Source organism: Mastigoproctus giganteus, chromosome 9 (genome assembly GCF_048544385.1).
Source record: "Mastigoproctus giganteus isolate SK-2022 chromosome 9, ASM4854438v1, whole genome shotgun sequence".
Classification (NCBI taxonomy): Eukaryota; Metazoa; Arthropoda; class Arachnida; order Uropygi; family Thelyphonidae; genus Mastigoproctus; species Mastigoproctus giganteus.
In genome coordinates, this window is record NC_143583.1 from 188,639,102 (window position 1) to 188,660,294 (window position 21,193).

General features: G+C 39.5%; 1 protein-coding gene across 1 annotated transcript in view; it reads left to right on the forward strand.

The window, feature by feature from the left end:
* Positions 1-21,193, forward strand: part of LOC150080959 (adenylate cyclase type 2-like) — a 227,757-nt gene that overhangs the window by 119,106 nt on the left and 87,458 nt on the right. The window contains exons 9-12 of the mRNA XM_090381289.1: positions 15,090-15,248; positions 18,069-18,207; positions 18,325-18,435; positions 18,725-18,783. Coding sequence (XP_090237415.1) covers positions 15,090-15,248; positions 18,069-18,207; positions 18,325-18,435; positions 18,725-18,783 — 468 coding nt within the window. The remainder of the gene's footprint in view (positions 1-15,089; positions 15,249-18,068; positions 18,208-18,324; positions 18,436-18,724; positions 18,784-21,193) is intronic.

Here is a 21,193-nt window from a genome sequence, read left to right on the forward strand (position 1 = left end):
TGGCCACCGGTAAAATTACAGAGCCGAATTTCTGGGCTCACTGCTCTTGGCGCATTCTCACCGGTCTTCAGCACAGCAGCTAGCAAACCCAAACCGGCAGATTCCTGCCAAAGCAAATGCTGCTCTCACTGCAAGCCAATCGACGGGGACCTCCAAGAAGTGGTCAACAATAAAAAATACAGGAAGGGAATCCTCGTCGAACTGAAAATGTAAAACTGTGCTTTGTTGCCTTCCAATAATCTGATGTGACTTATATGTTTTTCTCATGTGTATCTCTTTTGTAAATATGTTTTTTTAAACCCCTGGCACCACCATGCCGTGACGGGACTAATTGTATGTATATCATGCTGCAATTAAAGATCCTATTCTACTAATTGTCGTCCTATTGCTCTGACTAGCTATCTGTGCAAAATCCTAGCGAGAATGGTTAATTTTCGTTTAATTTGGTATTTAGAATCGAATGACCTTCTCTCTAACATCCTGTGTGGCTTCCGAAGGAACCGGTCCACTCTGGACCATCTTATTAGATTGGAAACATCCATCCGGGATGCTTTCCTAAAACGTGAACATTTGGTGTCTGTATTCTTTTACATGGAGAAAGCGTATGACACAACTTGGAGATTTGGCATCTTAAAAGATTTGCATAGCCTTGGTCTTAGAGGGCATCTCCCCATTTTTATTAAAAATGTTTTAGCCAATCGATCTTTCCAAGTTCGTGTGGGATCCTCACTCTCTCGTTCCTTCTGCCAAGAGGAGGGAGTACCACAAGGATCAGTATTAAGTGTCACGCTTTTCGCCATCAAAGTAAATTCCATCACAGAACAACTTCCTCTAACTGTAAAGAGTGCCCTCTATGTTGATGACTAGCATATTTTGTCAGCCATGCAACATGAGGGTTATAGAAAGACAACTGCAAAAAGACATTGATCGCCTAAATTCCTGGGCTCTGTCTAATGGATTCAGGTTCTCGCCGCAGAAGACCGTTTGCGTACACTTTTGTCGTAAGCGTAATCTTCATCTTGAACCTGAATTAAGACTCGGACAAAATGCTATTCCAGTAGCGGCGGACACAAAATTCTTGGGACTCGTATTTGATAAAAAGCTGACCTTTCTGGATCACATCCGTCAACTCCGCACAAAGTGCACAAGAGACCTGAATATTCTGCGCTCTCTCTCCTCTACATCTTGGGGTGCGGACAGATTCGTTTTTGAGCCACGATGGGAAAATTTGTACAACACCCGTAAGACTGCCAATCGTCCTTTTGGTATTCGTCTCCAAGAGCTACTCAAAGAACATAAAATCAAGGAAGACAAGGTTGCCCAAACACCAAAGCAACCCCTTTCACCCTGGCATGCTCACGTTCCAGCATGTGACATCTTCCTTAAAAATTGGGGAAGTCGGACACTCCATCATCTGTCTACCTGCAGCTTTATTCAGCACACCGAGCTGAATATTCTGACTTTGCGCCAGTTTATACAGAAGGCTCGAAGTCGGAATCATATGTAGGATCTGCTGCTGTCTTTCCGGATACCACCATATCACAGCAGATTCTCTCTGAATGCAGCATATTCACTGCAGAGCTGCACGCTACAGAGTTAGCCTTGGATCACATTAGTAAATGCCAATACCAACGGTTCATTTTATATTCTGACTCTCTCAGCGTGTTACAGGCTTTAATATCTGTGAGATATAATTCTCATCCAGTTCTGTCTTGTATTCAGTAGAAGATTCACTCTCTCCATGAGCGTGAATATGATATCCGCTTCTGCTGGATTCCCAGCCACACTGGGATTAGGGGAAATGATTTGGCTGACACCGCAGCCAAATCAGCAATTCCCAGTAATAATCGCTGCCTGTCAGTCCCCTATACAGACTACAGGCAAATAATACACCAAAAGATATACTCCCAATGGCAGGATTTGTGGAATAGACAGACTACGAACAAATTATATCATATAAAGCCTGTAATTGAACCGTGGCAGTCTAGTCTGCGCAGAAATCGTTAAGGAAGTTGTTCTTGCCCGGACCCGCAGAGGACATAGTCATTTGACACATTCGTATTTGCTAAGGGCTGATGATCCTCCTATGTGTGAGTCCTGTGACACAATTTTATCAATCAGACACATTTTAATTGACTGTCCAGATTTTAGCAATATCCGTTTTACCGCATTTAATCATCTGACTGAGCCGTATACACTCAGTCAGATTTTATCCGACAATGACCATGTGTCTGCTGTTTTTAGCTATTTTAAATCAATAAAGGTTTTTACTTGTATTTAAAATTTACATGTTATTGTTTTTTCTTTATTGATTTATCTTTTCTACATTTTATACCTTTGTTATTTTATATCTTGACATGGTGACCTAACTAATTAGGTCACTGAAAGCTTAAATTTTTATAATTTTAAATTTTAATTATAAATTTAAATTTTAAATTTTTATATATCACTTGGTTTTGGTGCATTATAGCCTTAGTTGCTAATGCGCCAATAAAATCTAAACCAAACCCAAAACCCAAACCCGCCATGATCGATCCAACGTTCGTATCGCTCATTTAAAAAGTTCCTCACTTCTCGAGTAAAATGAGCTAGAGCACCATCATGCTGGAAGATCATAGTTCTTCTAGTATCCAGAGATACATTTTCTAATAGTTCGGGTAATTCGTTGCAGAAGAAAGTAGTACGATGCACCCCTTAAATTATCTGGAAGGAAATAAGGTCCCACGATTTCGTTACCGATTACACCAGACGTTCACGCTCCACCTTTCTTGAAAATTCGTTTCAACAATAACGTGAGGATTTTCAAGTGCCCGCCAATATGTATCATGTACGTTGAAAATTCTGTGTCGTGTAAATTTGGACTCATTAGTCCATAAAATTCGTGATAAAAATTGTGGATGCATAAATAACCAATGGCAGAAAGCCATTCGTGGAACAAAATCACGAGCTCTTATTCCTTGCACTCTCTGCACATGAAACGGATGCATCCTGTTCTAACGTAGTACGCGAATAATTGTCGACCTGCTAATGTTATGCCGAGAAGAAAGATCTCTCGTACTAAGACGAGGATTATTATTGACATGCGTCATAATGTCTTCTTCTGTATGATTAGGCAGTTGTCGACAACGTTCGCGATTTTGATGCAGAGAATGGAACAAACCACAGTCGAACGGCGTTTGCTCTACTCTTTGAATTACTCGCCTATCTGGATGACGACAATTGGGATATCTCTCTCTCTCTCTGTAATAATTTGCTACAGCAGAAGCGTTCCCAGCACATGCTCCTAATGCAAGGAGCATGTCTGTGTATTCGCGATTACTGTACCTTGCCATATCGATGGGTTGATAGAAACTGATAGTGAATACTGATAATAAGTAAGATACTAAGACTGGTGATAACAAATGATGACATTGTATCGTAAACACGCCAAGTTGTGATATTGTATACAAACAGAAGAGTAAATAGTGGTCGGTATAGAGATCCGCTCAACGGTGTCTTAGTCAAGTGCATGCGTGCTCAACTAATATTTAAAGTCGATTTTCTCAAAAACGAAGCCTCACATGAAAAAAAAATTATTCTGCAATTTCTACTTATTTTTTTATGAAGAATCAGCCTCTTGTACCACGAATTACGGACCACCCCGTGTGTGTGTGTGTGTGTGTGTGTGTATATATATATATATATATATATATATATATATATGACATGTGATAATTATATGACGTGACCACAGACTATATGCACTCAGTGTTTCAATGCATCTCAGTGGGCTGTTTGAATAGAGGCCTCGTGTGGGCCACTGTTCGCACGGATAACATCCGCTATTCGCCTAGGCACTGACTTCACTAGAAGTATGAAGACGTCCGTAGGGATCTTTTACCATGCTGCCTGCAAGGCATTCCATAGTGTCAGAATAGATGACGATTGTGTGTCCATACGCCTCATTTCAGGTTCCAAAACATCCCGCAGTGTTCAACTGTATTGCGGTCAGGCGAATTTGGAGGCCAATCAAGATAAGTAATATCTTCACTGTGTTCCTCGAACAGCTCGTACCCGATGACAAGGCGTATTATCGTTTTGAAAGATCCTCTTTCTATCCGGAAATAATGCAACATAGCAGGCTGTACAAGGACTCCTAAGATCTGCCGGTAAACCTCATCAGTGAAACGTTGGTCCATACGCACCAGGAGGTCTAGTTCTCCAGAAAAACATGCCTCATATTAAGCAACCACCGCCACCTGGTGCCCACTATCCTGCCTGGATAGTGGGCACCATGCACTCGTGTTGCTTGCGCCACACACGAAGGTGTCCGTCGGTGTGTTGCACCAGGTATTTGGACTCATCTGACCAGAACACTCGTTTTTAATCCTCCAGTGTCCAATCGGTGTGTTGTTGACACCACTGCATTCGCGACTGACGATGATCAGAGATGAGGAGAGGATGTCTCTTGGTTGTTTGCTGTGGAACCCCAGTCTGAGTGTGCGGCGCATCGTCGTTTGGGATATAGTTCTTGCATTCTCTATATTGTACTGTGATGTCAACTGTCGCACAATGACCTGCAGTTCAACCCGTACAATGAGCTGCACTCACCACGAACATCCACCTTGTCTAATCCTTTACAGTTCTGTTGGGGGATTTAGCTCGTTCGGCACCGTTGTTTGTACACCTTAACCACAGTGGGCCGTGAGCAACTGACAAACCGTCCGTTTCCCATGTTGAAGCACCCGATCACTAGCCCCCACAATCATGCCCTTTTGAAATTCCGTGATATTTTTATTACCTCCCATAACTGCTGCTTTATCACTTTAACTTGCACGACCAGATGCAAATTACCACATATGCGGCATAGTCCATTATAGACAGGGTGGCCACAATTCAATGATCACTGAGTGTATAGCCTGTGGTCACAGGCACACATATAATTTAACAATAAGTATACATTTGAAATATAAATTCATTCAATAACTATTTTTATTTTTATGTAATTATCGTAACAATACGATGACCGTCTATAGTCCGTATCGATGCGGATTTACAATGACTTCGTTGATATACAATGTACGCATAGTGCTGCTTATTACAATAATGTTAGCTGCCATGTTAAAAAAAATCATACATAATTAAACAAACGAAATTTTACATTATTAAATTTAAGTAAGTACATACAGCATAAAAAAAAATAAAAATACTAGATAACACACCTTCCTGAAAAGCTTTTTGGAACACAGGGATATTGCACCCAAGCTCGTTCCAGACTGGGAATGTTTCGAACTTCTGATACCTCTAAAAATAAAAATAAATGTCACGCTAGGGTCACCAGGAACATTAGTTCAACTACCAAAGTGTATGTTCATGAATTGCGTGTGTTTTCTGGTCGATTTTCCTGTTTTGCTGGACGAAAAACCCGGGATTTCAGATCCCGAAAAAATCAACCCGGGATTTCAGATCCCGGAAAAACCAACCGGGATCCCGATTGATTTTTGCGGCGGGATTTCCCGGTCTGAATTACTAACTTTAATAATCAATACTTATAGTCTGATACAACAGCAGTAAACAGACGTATCACACAAAATTCACAGATCCAACCTCCTAACCATCACTCGCGCTTGCCGCACGGTGAGCACCCATGCCCTGCAAGTGCTCGCCGGCACTCTCCCGCTGGACTTAGAAATCATACAACGCGGCCTACTGTACTACCTGGCCTTTGCGGACGACCTTGTCCTGTTGGTGCGTGCGGACACTAGGTCGTCCTTGGAAATTATTGCAAATGCGGCGCTTGTGAAGCTCCAGAACTGGGCAGCCTTGCACAACCTTACCATCTCGGCAGAAAAAACAAAATCCATTCTCCTCAAGGGCAGACTACAAATTAGAAGACCACCTACGATGAAATTAAACTTCACCCCCATCCGACTGTACACAGAGGTTAAATACTTAGGTATTTACATTGACTCAGGTCTTAATTTCCATAACCACCTGAAATATCTAGCCACCAAAATCCGGAAGTATGCCGCCATGATCAGGAGGGTGAGCAGAGCCGACTGGGGCCTGAAGCACAAAGCTCTGACCCTCATATACAAAGCAGTATATGTCCCGATTGTCTGCTATGGTGCCTCCACCTGGTATAGACAAGCTACACTATCAAAAAACAAACAGAAGCTGGATACAATTCAAAGGTTCATGCTGCTATCAATTAGTAGGGCGTGCCGCACTGTTAGCACCCCTGCCTTGCAAGTTCTAACAGGTTGTCAGCCACTCTACCTAGAAGTAGTCAGGCGAGGCCTATATTACCACCTTAGGAAAGGAACACCAGCTGAAATAGTAAATCTCCAGCTGGATCTTGCAAATGACCCCAAGATAGAGAAGAGGAGAATCACCCAACACCTACAAGCGATATGGCAACAGAGCTGGGAAACCACACAGAAAGGAGACATCACGAGGCGATTCCTCCCAACTATAAACCATACTCACCCAGAGCCCCCTCCATGGTTCTCACCTGGTCTGCACATGACGTTTATCATTACTGGACACGGCCCCTTCCGTCAGAAACTCACAGCTATGGGGATTGAAAGAGACCCGCGGTGCCATTGTGGAGAAGAAGAGTCCTGGGGGCATCTCATGTATGAGTGCCCTGCCTATGACAACAGTAGAATCAAGTTTGCTACCGCAATTCAAAGGAATCCACGAAACCAAGAGTCCTCGCTGTTGCTCGATGAAAACACATACAGGGCACTAACTGTGTATGCGCAGGAAATCTTCGCACTGAGGCTAGCCAAGATTGCTGAAATGAGAACAACATTGGATCATGCTGCCCAAGGCCTGAATCAGACTGGCGTGGGTTAGCTCCTTCTCCGCTAGAGGACACTGCCTTGACAACTTGCAAATCCTTTAAGGGTAGGAACACTGCTGGTACCATTCTGGTGCGGGACTGCTGGCACTCATCGAGTGCGGGATATTGCTGCAAACCCCTTATAGGGTAGGATCAGCCAGCACCGTTCTGGTGCGGGACTGGTGGCACTCTGGAGAACTCCTGAGTGCGGGATACAGAGTCCATTGGCCTCTGGTGATCATGCAGGGGCACCTGTCCCCTGCTACTTTAACTCCCACCCCCAGATCCCTATTTTCACCTCACAAAGAGCGGACTGCTCCTTAACTTCAGTCCGTCCTCCTTTCCCTCTTTCTGTTCCTTCTAACTCGTACTCCTGCTCTGTTTTCCTCCCCCCCCCCACTTTTTTATTTTTTATTATTATTTTTTTTTATTTATTTTTTTTAAAATTTTTTATTATTATTTTTATTTATTTATTATTTTTTATTTTTATTTTTTTATTTATTTATATATTTATTATTTTATTTTTTATTTTTTATTATTATTATTTATTTATTTTTTTTTTTTATTTTATTATTATTATTTTTATTTATTTATTTTTTTTTTTTCACTTGACCTTTGTCAGGAAGCTTAGGCAACCCTGGCAAAGGCCAGCCAGAGTATAATGGGCAGCCTGGCTCACCTCCCAGTGGTGGTGGCGGGCAACGTGGGGTCCCATTAGGGGCTCTGCGGCCAAGCAGCCAGAGACACAACAACAAAACATAACACTACTCTGACAGAAACCAGACATTACACTTTTTCTGGCTTTTACAGAGATTCTGTATTTCTTCACATAGTACCATGGTGCAGATGTGGGAAACCACAGGTGGCGCCTTTCACAAAACACTATGCCACTATGTACTACCTAGACTGGGCTTTCTGGTGTTTCTGAGTTGATCAATTATCTGGTTTAAAATATGGATAAGAAGAAAAATCCTAGAGGTGGGGGAGGAAGAAAAGAAGAGCCTGGCACTTTTCCCCCCTCTCCTCGCGAGTTCCCAGGCTACACGGAGAGGTGGTGTACTACCTAGACAAAGGTACCCCACAGATTTTTCTGGGGTTCACTATTGACCTAACCAGCAACAGAAATGTGGAAAAGAAGAGGATACAAACTCATCTGCAGCAGGCATGGCAGGAAAGGTGGAGCAACTCTCAAAAGGGAGAGATCACAGAGAAGTTTCTACCCAATAATGAACAAAACTACCCAACCTCACCCAACAGGTTCTCCCCAGGTCTACAAGTAACGTACCTCTTAACTGGACACGAAGCGATTAATGCCAAACTGTCTCTTATTGGGATCCAGGATGATCCGACTTGCACTTTCGGGGGGCTGGAGAGCTGGCATTACCTCATGTATGACTGCAGGCTCCATGAAGACACCACCTACGTGGTGTTTTATTCATCAGAATACACTACTTACCACAGGGACATAACCTCCTAGACACGAAGGAGGAGTATCAAGCCTTCTCGGATTAGGCACAGGCACTGTTCGCGAGGAGAAGAAACCAAATGGCCGCAGCCCACAACCCACTACCATTATAACCACAGAACATCTGTTCTTCAGCTCGCTTCGACTGGGACGCCAGAAATGACTCACCCCCAAGAATTAGAAAACTCAGGAAACAAACTATACCAAAATAGACTAACATGGACAGGACCCATGTCCCATGAAAGACAAATGGAGATGACTACCAAACTTAAACACCCCACCAGCTGGGTCTATGTGAACAAGACGCACTTCCTGAGAACTGGAAGGCTTAGGAAATAAACCACACCAAGGTAAAGGACTAACATGGACGGGACCCAGGTCCCAAGGATGACAACTCGGACATGACACCAGATTGGACACCAACAGGGTCATTGTATCGTTTCCTGCAGACGCTTGTTGGCGATCGCACCGGGCTTCCTTGCCTGGTGCCTTTCACCCCCTCCCCCAGGCGCCTCCGTAGCCAGGTGGGAAGGAGAAGTAGTGCGCAGCACATGCTTCTTGATTAGACTGGGGTTCGAGCCCGTCACCACCAAATACGGAGGATGCGGAAAGGTTAGGGAATGACCACCGCATATTCCCGGAGCAATATGGCCTTAGTTGCTAATGCTCCTAAAAACCGAAAAACAAACAACAAACAAACCCCCTCCCCCTGCGCCGGTGGTGGGACGGTCCCCCCCGGCACCCCCTACTTTCTCCTGGTGAGGCATGGGCCTGCCTTACTGACTACTGGAGTTGCCTACACTATCATCCCCATATTTCTGCCTTAATCCCCCAGCCTTCAGTCTCTCACCCACTCTATCTTTATGCCAGCCCCCACACAAAAAAACTTAATTATGTCAAAATTACCGTTCGCCTATTTTTTCGGCTTTTATTATGAAAGCATTATCCCCCTCACCTAACGATCATCAAACCGACGATGATGGATATATGTATCGCATATATATGGATCTGTCTGTACGTATGTGCATATAAAAGAGCGCGCGCGTTTTTTTTTTTTTTTTTTTAGGTCCTAGCCACTGAAATCTCAGGAAATTAGGTGGCAGGACCTGCCAGAGTGAAACTAAAACTACTGGGTTCCTGGTCTGTCTCCACGGGGCGAAGGTGGGGCAACGTTGGGCCTCAGCAGGGGTCCAGCGGCTAAACGACCAGATGAACAACGGTACATGACACTACACATATACAATATCCATACACTTTTAAACCTCTGGCATTTCCAGCAAACTGGTACGCCCACAATGAAAGCAACGCGGAGATGGGGAAACCCTTGGTGCCGTCTGACACTAAATACACCTTACACCTTACACACATTATGTATATATATATGCGATCATCGTGTGCTGGTATGATAAATAGTTTCTTCATAATTTGAGATATCGTCAGCATTAAAAATGTGTATTATTTTAATTTAGAAAAATATTTATTTTCATACATTACATCTGCAATATATATATAAAGCAGAAAGCGAAAGGCCAGCGCTTTCTTACATATCTCTGTAATGTCATCGTCGTCATTTCTCGAGTCTCGACTCTTCTCGACTGAGTCAACTGAGTCGACTCGAGCTCTCGTCCACGTTCACGATTATACATGTCATTTGTCCTAAGATCCTCTTGCAGTTAAGACGCTTTATATATATTTTATTGTTTTAATATTTTGTGACGATGGAGAGATCAAAAACATTCGTTTGGCAGTACTTCATTAAATGCAATAATAATGAAGCAAAGTGTAGTCATTGTGGTGCAATACTGAAATGTAGAGGTTTTTCTACAAGTGGCTTGCTTCGGCATTCAAAAACAAAACATTCTATTGAAAAGCCGATGTCGGCAAATGATTGTAACCTCAAACGTTCTGCAGGGGATGAATCTGTAGAAGCTCTTCGAAATGTTTAAAAAGTGTTCATTCTCAGCCAACATTGTTTAGTTTTTAAAGAAAGAAACAAAAGAAGAAATCATTGCAAAGCTTGTAGCTGTAGATGGATTTCCTATCAGTGTCATATGTAAAAGTGAATTTATTCAGCAAGCATTCAGCGAAAAAGGTTTGCTTCTTCCTAAAAATCCCAATCATGTTATGCAATTGGTGTACAAACAGTATAATATTATAAAAGAAAATATAATAAAAGAAATTGAACAATCATTAAAAAATGGTAAGAGATTCAGTCTTTCTCTAGACGAATATTCGTCGTTTAAAAACAAACGTTATTTAAATATCAATGTTCATTGCTATTAATGGTAGAATAAACGCCGAAAAAACGGTTGAAGAAGTAAAACAGAAGTTACTGGAGTTTAAATTATCACTAGAGCATCATACAGTTGCGTGCGTAACGGATGGGGCGAGTGTTACGTGAAATAGTAGTAGCAGTGGCATGTGATGCAAGAAAGCAAGTATATGAGCTTATGCAGCATCAGCCAAAAAAAAAAAAAAAAAAAAAAACACACCATTCCCTCCAAATGCCTGTCCAGTTCCTCCTTAAATTTATTCAACCTATCAACTTAACGACAGATGGAAGTTTGTTTCAGCAATTAACCACCCGCTGGCTAAAGGCAAATTTCCGCACATCTGTTCTACATCTGTCTTTTCTTAATTTGAATTTATGCCCCCTTAGGTTCGTAATCTGAACAAGTGGAAGGATTCCATCAGAATTCAGCGTGCTCAACCCATTCAAGGCCTTATACACCTCAATCAGATCACCGCACAGGTGCCTAGTCTCCAGCCACTGCAATTTGCAGCACTTAAGCCTCTCTTGGTAAGAGGATCCGTTCATTCCCCTCACCAATCTTGTTGCCCTTCTCTGTACACGCTCAAGCAAATCTACATCCTTCCTAAAATGAGGCCTCCAGACCTGTACGCAGTACTCAAGGCGTGGCTTGACCAGAGAGACAATCACCTTATACAGAGACAATCACCTCCTTTTCCCTGCTAGCAAAATCCCTATATATATATATCATTGACAAAACCCCATGACCTCCCCTGGCAGCCTGTCAACAATCTATCAACTGTCCATTCGGACAGTTGATAGATTGTGAATATCAGCTTTGCTATGCCCACGGTATATACCTTGCAATATGCGACATTCTATACAAGAGACGGAATGATTCGGAAGGTGTTATTGAGGTAGAAACAACTGAAGACAGCGAGGAAGATTTAGAAGAGGATGAAACAGAAAATTACAATTCAAATCTAAGCTTCGAAAACAATCCTGATAAGGAACAAAAATGTGATTTCAGAGATGACCTATTCTCCGGTGCATTAAACATAGCTAATATCATTAATAAAGTTAGAACGATTATGCGAATTGTTCGAAAGTCTACCTTGAAAAATGATACTCTTCAGAATTATGTTAAATCTTCATTCAAACAAGAAAATTTAAGCCTAGTACTCGATTCTAAAACTAGATGGAACAGTTTGGTAGCCATGTTAGAACGAGTCTTACAGTTAAAATCACAAATTGAAAAACAATGATTGAATATAACATGAAAAATCCAATATGTGAAGCAGAGATTATCAACGCACTGCAGGACGGAAGCCTCCTCAACAATTCATGTTGAGGGAAATAGATCATAAACTGCCACGCTGGTCCAGTGTGGGTTGGCAGATCAACCGTATTTAGCAGTCAGGGGGTTGAACCCCGGTCTACTCAAAGAGCATGTGCTCCTACACTGCCGCTCCTGACCACTCGGCTACGGAGGCCGCTTGAAGCAGAGTATACAGCTCTTAATGACCTTGTGCGTGCGTTGAAACCCGTCGAAATCGGATCGCAAAACCTTTGCAGTCGTGATGCGACACTTCTTACTGCAGAGGGAGTTTTTTCTTTCATCATACAAGAACTTTCTGAGCAAAATTCTATCTTTTCGAGAAAAGTTCAGGAAGCACTAATTTTAAACGAGAGAAGGCAAAAAGCTTTGGTTGGATTATTGAAGTATATAAAAACTGGAAAAACGTATTATAAAAGAAATAGAAAAATAGTAGAAACCGAGTTGCAACCATTTCCAAGCAAGTCAGCCTTGTTGGTTACAGCAAAACGAATAATAACTCGTCTTGGGTTTTCCTCTTCTGAATCATCGCAATCTGATTCGTCACATTCCGACTCCGAGAAAGAGTGTGACAGTGAGAGCGAAAGACAGCAGACGCTTTGTGAGAAATTGGCGCGTCAAATCAAAAAACAAACTGAATGTGTTTCTAAAGACCCTCAACGTGAAGCTGAAGGTCAATCACGTTACAAAAAATATATCCAAGGAGTTCGAAATCATTGAGGCAACTGGTGAAAAAACAACAAATGTATTAAAATTAATGGACGCTCTTGAATCCATACCACCAACAAGTGTAGAAGCTGAAAGGTCCTTTTCGCTGCAGCACTGTTTATAACCAAACTTAGAACTAGACTCAGCGATAAAAGTGTAAATTCTCTGTGTTTCTTACGTTCATATTACATATCAATTGCCAAATCAGTTTCAAAATAAACTAAAGTGAAATAAATTTTTGTTTAACAATGTAGTCACTAGTCTGTCAAGGTTTGAAAAGAACATGTTAAGTTTCTGAAAAGTAAGTTTTGAATTCGTTTCAATTTGTAGTTTGTTTATATATATATATATATATATATATATATCCAAGTATGTAAAAAGAAAATAGGATTGTTAATTTATATCTATTTTATAATATTATTTCTAATCTGCAATATTATTTTGTCACAGATCTGACAAAATAATTTTTTATATTTATGGCCCTCTATCTCATTAATTTTAACTATCATTCGGACAAGTTATGCTGGACGATGACTACAGAAACGGATAGCTCGTTAATTATGGTTGATACATTGAAAGGGTTAGCCCTTGAAAAAGTCCCTTTCAATGTATCTCATCGCCTATAATTAACTTTTTAATTGTACATTTGTATTGCTTATTTTATGTTATTTTTGGCATATATGTATTTTTTCCAGGCTACGTTTAGCACCCGTATAGGTTTTTGGTTTTTCTTGAGTAGCTATTTTACTAGCCATGTTATACATTACAACTTAACTATTCATGTTACACATTACAACTTAACTCAAATATATATATATATATATATATATATATATATATAGATATAGATAATATTCAGGATAATAATAGAAAATAATAGAAAAGGTAAATCAATCAAATCATTCAGGGATTTAGGAAAAACGCTAAGGATTAAAAAAAAAAAATAAAAAAATAAAAAAATATTATCGCTTTTTACCCAAAATTCAGATGACTTCAACTAGGGCCACCCACCCACCCAGACTGAAGGCAAAAAACGACAAGAAGTTTCTGTAATGTTCAATATATGCTAAGTAATTTAAATCTAAACCAAATATAGTGATTAAAAATGGTTAGGAAATTGACCCATAAATATTAGTTACAGTCGTTATAATTATTAACTTTTTTATTACTAATATATATATATATATATATATATTTTTTTTTTTAGTTTATATATATATATATATATATATATAAACTACAAATCCGGGAAAAGACAATCCCTAGTCTTTTCCACCCGGTGTGGAAAGAACAGTGAGGATGCCACCGTGCTACCGCGCAGCCTGATACCCCTAAATGGCCTTAATATGAAAGACGATCAGGAACAGTTTGGTCGAGAGGATTAACTTGACTCATGTGTCCATTTCTGGCTTCCTGCTTAGTCCTCAAATCCATGTGCCAATTCTAAACGTGATGTGACCTTGGTGTTAAAAAGTCTCTCTCTTTCTCTCGTTGTTCACATTATTTTGTTCTATGAAACTGCTGACTATTCACATTATTTTTCCTTATGTTATAATTTCCCCCTCCACCCTCCCCAGCAAATGCTGCCGTTTCTGAGACATGCTGCTGTTTCTGTGTTTAATTCAGATTGATTTAAATTAAATAAATAAATATTTACATATATGCATACATTCAGTATATTAGGACAATCTTAAAAAATCGAGAAGACGTCTAAGCAACCCTAAGATAGATTCGGGGGACACGTAATGATTTTTTATAGTTAAAAAAAATTACTGTAATTATTAATCCAAAACAAGAAATCACATTAAGAGCAGTAATACGAAATAACGTTATGTTTGTGAGATAAACATAGCAGACTGAGTGCAGCAGATCACAAGGCGAAATTTTTTACACACCAGGTGGAATGTGAGGCGGCTTAGGTGTGATTCCAAACACCAGTTGAAGTTGGAAATATGTCCTGTTAGGACGAAAAAAAAAAAAAAAAAAAAAAAAAAAACAAAATGGGTTTTTGCTCATCGTAACTTCGTTGGTTTCGGACGAGGGTACATGGTTTTATTCCCGGAAATTCCCCCCCCCAATCCTCAAAGCAGTCGAATAGACTATGGAATGCACACAAACTATAGACATGGTATACTTAAAGGCTTCATATCCCAAAATTATCAGACGAACCATTCATTCAAAGTATTTCACGGCATTCACTATAACTTGTCTGATGCGAGGTAATTTTACGGAGGATTCCAATTTCTTTCAATTAATTGAATGCTGGATTAGTCCGTATATCTTCTGTCTCTCTCGCGTTAGTCAAAATGACATCTTATGAGACAATGGATGCTACCAGTAACTAATGAGTAAGTTTCGACTGAGTGGATCGTTTCTTACGCTGGACAAAGTACAGGGAGTTTGTAATTGTAAATGTTTATTGCGCTGTTACAACTCCGCAAATTGTATTTCATAATTTGGTGTTAACTTTTTGTTCTAAATACTCTTTTGTAATTTTTTTAAGGAATTTTCGCAACGAGAGCCACGTGAACGTAGATATGAGAATTGGAGTGCACAGCGGGAGTGTTCTTAGTGGATTGCTAGGATTACGAAAATGGCAGTTTGATATCTGGTCCCGTGATGTCACAATTGCTAGTCGTACAGAACAGGCTGGTAAACCAGGGTAAGTAGAAAGCATCAAACAAACATTCCTAGTAATACTGTATATCCATCATACTATTTGACGAATGGCCGTAGGTAATGTGACATTTCACTAGAAGAAATCTAGGTATTTCTTATCTCAGTCTACCTCTCACTGCCAGTTTCTTAGGCTGCTCTCTTAAAAAATTTCTCAAAACCAATGCTGTCGCGTGGCCCCTAGAATGAACCACTATTTTCAGAACTTTCTGAGTCCTAGTACATGTTTAGTGTAGCATATGCCAGTTTATCTTACAACTTCCTGTAAAATCTCTTCCCTTTAAAACTATCAGCTGAACGCTGACAAGTGACTATTTGAAAAATAGTAATGTCATCTATATCTACAGACACCCCCCCCCCTAAAAAAAAATTAGAAAGTAAAAAAAATCTATTATTTTATTTTAAAAATTACGAGATAAGAAAAGCAGCTATGAGATTGTAGTTTATTTCTGAACGTAATCGCCATAAATATTCAAATCTTAATGTTTGAGATATTCGAAACGCTTGAATATCGCTTGAACCCCGATCTACTCAAAGAGCGTGTGCTACTACACTCCCGCTCCTAACCACTTGGCTAGAAGATCAACAACTCGCCGTTAAGTGTATTCTCTAATATTTTGTCAGGGCAGCGCAGTATTGAAATCTAGGATTTAAATTCTCAGGAATAATAAACAGTATAAAGGAATTTAATGAGTAACCTCGGTTAAAGCTGTTTTTATTGATTGACAACCCTCTAGATTTAAACTATTGGTTAACGAAACATTATTAGTCACATGTGTCACCAAAGAAGCTGTATATATTCCCTGATCTCAACGAATTTAAGCTAGAATCGTACTATAGTAGATATTGGAGCTGAGGAAAAATCCCCGTCTTGTACACATAGCTCTTCTTCACGATATTAAAGTAAGCTTTTGGTGGGCTTTGAGAACAAAGAGAGATTGTCAAGCCTGTGGTCTTTAACATTAAAATTAAATTTAAAGCCTGTGGTCTTTAACATTAAAATTAAAACGGTTGATTTAATTCACGTGAGTGAATTAAATCAACCGTTTGTGTCTGTGTAATGTATGATTTCTCATCACAAAATTTTCCTATATCCGTACCGCTGACCGAGTGTTCAGAGCAAAGAGGGGTAGCTAGACGTGAGTCGAGTTGATTTCTCTCAGCTATTTTCGGACAAGAGGCGGTGTTAACAAGACTATGAACATGTTTGCCCTGTAAGGAATTATACAAATGTATGTATGTTCCTTGATGCGAATTGCTGCCTCAAGAGAGGATATCTAAATTCGCCTGTGGCATTTCTATAGATATGGTATACCCTGTTCATCCATTTAAGGAAACAGTATTTGAGACCTATAAACCTTTTTGATAGGCAGATGAGCAAATCACCGGCGCATACAACGAGATTGGTACATGACATTTCTGTACATAAGAGAACGTCAGTTTAGGATTTATTATTCCCACCAATTCATCCACATGGCTGGGTATGTCTTAGATCTAGTGTTGGAAAAGTCGTACTGGCACGTGAGACCATCATCCCTAACCTTTCCTAGACCTGCGTTCTTAAACTTAGTTGCCACACAGCAACAAAGGGTTTGTGATATTTGTAAAAAATTAGCATCCATTGTGCTAACCTTGCTATAAAGATTTATTCCATTAAGTGCACATAGGCAATATGTACATTAATGGAATAAAAAGATTTCAGTTCTGGATATTTAGGTATGCAGTGATTCTTTCAGAACCATAAATTTGCGAAAGCTGGTCAGGGACAGCTATTTGATGAGCTGCTCTAAGGAGTAGCTCATCATATTGTGAAATCTACTTACTTACCAGTAAGCAACTATCATATAGTGTGCACAGTGTTAGGGTCGGGCCCTGTGGTTTCCCACATCTGCGCCATATGTACACTATGAAGAAATACAGAACACTGTAAATGCCAGAAAAGTGTTGTTTGTTGAATGCGTAATATTATGTTGGGCTCTGTTGTGTGTACAGACATTTGTCCGCAGGGCCCCTGATGGAACCCAACGTTGCCCGCACACACCACTAGGAGGTAGCCAGACTGCCCATTATTTTCTGGCAGGTCTCCGTCAGGGTCGCCTAAGTTTTCTGAACGGAGACCAATTTAAAAAATAATAATAAAATTAAATAAATAAATTAAAAAAATAAATAAAATAAATAAAAAATAAGGTAGAGTGCGAGAGTACAGGGTGTACGGAAGAAGATGGGGGTGAATGTAAGCGTAAGGGGATGTAGAAAACTATCAATGTAAAATCGCTGGCATTTATCATATCTGGAATATATCCTGTTATAATTTTTTTTCTTAATAATTTTCAGGACAATAATTTTTCGCTGTGCGAAAAATATGCTCCAAAAAAGATAAACGCATTGGAGACATCCACAAAAAAAGCTGGAAATTGCTTTTTCATAAACTGAGGATTGGTATAGAGAAATTGCAATCTCTGTTGTTTATCAGCAAGATGGAGCCCTCTTTTCCAGTTCAATATCCACATTCGTGGAGACTTAAATGCTGCTTCCAAACAAACGAAGTAGACGTTTCTAAAAAATCTCCAGTTCCTTTATCTTTTCAGTGAAATATATATGTAAGGTTTTCACTTCACAACAAATTCGTACTCCACAATGCACGAGATATTAAAATTTCAAACACCGGTATTCTTTTTATTGCCCTGTATTTATAAAGAACAAGGTATCCTTTAAATAAAGTTAATTTAAAGTAATATTTATTCTAGTGATTATATATACTAAATATGGTTTAGAGTGTTATTCTGAAAGTCGCTCCTTTAATCAGATGTGTCCATATCACCTTGGCTACCAAGAAGCTGTTGGAAGGCACTTACGACATTCAACCAGTTTATCGCCAGATATTTGACAACAATCGAAACGATTCAGAAACTGAAACTTTCTTAATAACTTCCATGAAAGCCATGGTAAGTAAAATTCAAAGAAAAGAAAATTTTGCGGACATGTTACTTAAATTTTTTACTTTTTTTTGTGTCAAATAATAACGAAATCAGTTGACATGATTCTCGTTCTTCGTTTTACAGGAGCCAAAAAGAGAGCCCCTTTACCAAATGAGTGATAAAGTATACAACCAGTCAACTAAATTATCAGCACAGTCTCTTTCTCCCGTGCAAAGAGAATATACTAGGATAAAGGTAAATATTACATGAATTTTCACAATGTCAGGATTTACAAGTAAACCCTGACATTCTTGTAAATACTTGTGAATTTTACGAAATTACAGCCGTTGATGTTTTCGATTAGGTGGCGCTTTCTGATCATTATAGATTTGTAGAAAAATGTTTTTGGATCTGTACAATTATTATTAACACTCATTCCTATAAGGTGACTGTAGTTAGCTCTAATCCTTAATAAAAAATAAATAAACTGTAACGGTCGTCTGACATGCTTTTTTTTTTTTTTTTCTCTTTCTTTCATATTAAGAGGCAAACCAGCGTTACGGAGGTGCTATCATCCCGCAGAAGAACAGTACTGGGGAGCAGGTGAGCAGTACACTTTATTAGTGATTTCAAACATAGTATCATATACAGAAAATAAATTTATTTCAACCACTAGATCAGGAACAACCATCGATGGAGTATTTCAACGACTCTTACAAACTTCGAAATCTGAAATTTATGCATCATATTTTAGCTATCATAAGTCAATTGTATCGATGTTACCATATTAAACCTGTAAAAACTTTGTAATAAACTTGTAAAACAATTGTAAAATATTAAACCACTGTAGCATTGAAATAACAGTAACACTATAACGTTCAACATAAATGTTTCAAAAGATTCTAAAGAAATTTCATTAAACTTCCGCTATGCGTGCTCGGCACACACACATTTCTTTTTTTCTTTTTTTTTTTTTTTTTCAATCCCTCTACTTACCAAGACTTTGGATGTAATGAGAAAGGGGTTGAAGTTTCCCATCAAAGCTTTCCTGGATGAATGAAGGTATTTTTACCATGTTTTAATGCTCCTTCAACTGATTTTTGTTATAACTCGTAGGTAATACAAGAAAAACTTTTCTAGGTATGCGTTCTTTAATTTCTGGGGGATTCTTTTGGTGTTGGAACGAGGTTTGTCTATCAGTGTAGTGATAGACAAACTGAACAGTGATCCCTGCTGTCTAACCCTTAAATGACATACCTTGATATCGTCAGAAGTGGAGTACAGGAACTCCCGACTTACGTAAGAGTTGCGTTCCACAGAACGCTATGTAAGTCGGAATTTCCCACATGTTTGTGCAGCACTCGCAACTGTGCTCGCTGAATTGATTGAATCAAAAAAGAAATGTTCGACAAACATGTGAATACAATTATTTATTCAATTTTTTTAACTCATGCACAGGAAAAATTACAAAAGCATGCATTTAAAAATTGTAAAATTACAAAAAAAGACAGGAACAACGTCAGTAAGTTTTATTTCTCGAGCATCGTTGCCAGAATCGACGTCTTCAGCTGAAGTTCGCCGCTGCAGATGTTGAGGGATGTGGAGATTTAGAAGGGGTCGGCCAATCAACCTTACGAAGGAACACATTAATGGATGACCGGACGGTGGCTTTTTTCTTTTTATCGTAGATTTCATTGTAGCAAGCATATCATTCACCCCTCTGTTAACTTTTAACAATCGTTCGCTGTCAGGATCCATCTTCTCAAACCTCTCCACTGCCGATGCAATTTCACGAAATTCCATTGCCATCTCTCTGGTGATGAAGCGTCTCGGCTCCTTATTTGGTTCATCTTGAGCTTCGTCAGCATTTTCTTCTTTCACTATCGCTGCCTGCAAGTCAATAAGTTCTTCGTTATATAATAATTCCTTCTCTTCTTCCTCTATCAACTCCTCCACGTCTCTGGCATCAACCTCCAACTGCAGTAGCTCTGCAACCTTTACAATCTTATCAGTAACAAAAGCATGCATTTAAAAAATTTTAAATATTTTTCAAACCCTTCGAAGCCTTTTACGTGCCGAGGGCATATTTTCTTCCACGCGCCATTTAAACAACTTTTAGTAATTTCGGCCCAGGCTTTATTAATGTTTAAGATGGCGTTGTAAATATTGCTAGATTTCCAAAAGTCTCTTAACGTAAAATTTTTCTCATCGTCTACTGCAGACAATGCCTGAGCAAATGAGCGTAAATAGTATGCTTTTAAATTCAAAATAACACTCTGATCCATACGTTGGATGAGTGAAGTCGTGTTTGGCGGTAGAAATATGACTCCCAGGTTTGAATTGAAATCATCTAGATGCGTAGGATGTCCAGGAGCATTATCTAATAGAAGCAAAATCTTGAAAGGAACGTCGTTGTCTTTACAATATCTTTCAACCTCTGGAATGAAGCAGCATTTAAACCAATCCTCAAAGAGATATTGTTATCCACGCTCTCTCGTTCGATCGGAAATGCACGGGTAGGGTGGCTTTATTGATGCTCTTAAATGCACAAGGATTTCCAGAATGGTATACAAGCAGTGATTTTAATCTGTAATCTCCCGATGCATTAGCTCCAAGCAAGAGCGTGGCCCTTTTGACGCCTTAAAACCTGGCATTGTATTTTCCTCTTTGGCAATGTATGTTCGACCCGGCATTTTTTTCCAATAAAGAGCAGTCTCGTCAACGTTAAAAATTTGCTGCATTGAATAGCCGCCTTCATCAATAATTTTTTTCCAACACATCAGAAAATTTCTCTGCAGCTGCAGAATCGGCACTGGTGACTTCACCGCATCCTTTAAAGTTGTGAAACCAGGGCGATGCTTGAACCTATTAAACCACCCGTTGCTTGCCACGAACTTGGCTTGGGGTTCGCCGTACTTAATATCTTTATAAATACTTGTTGCTTTTGCTTGAATAGTCATTGGACTCAGGGGCACTTGCTTCTGAATCTGATTTTCCACCCATATTTATTAAC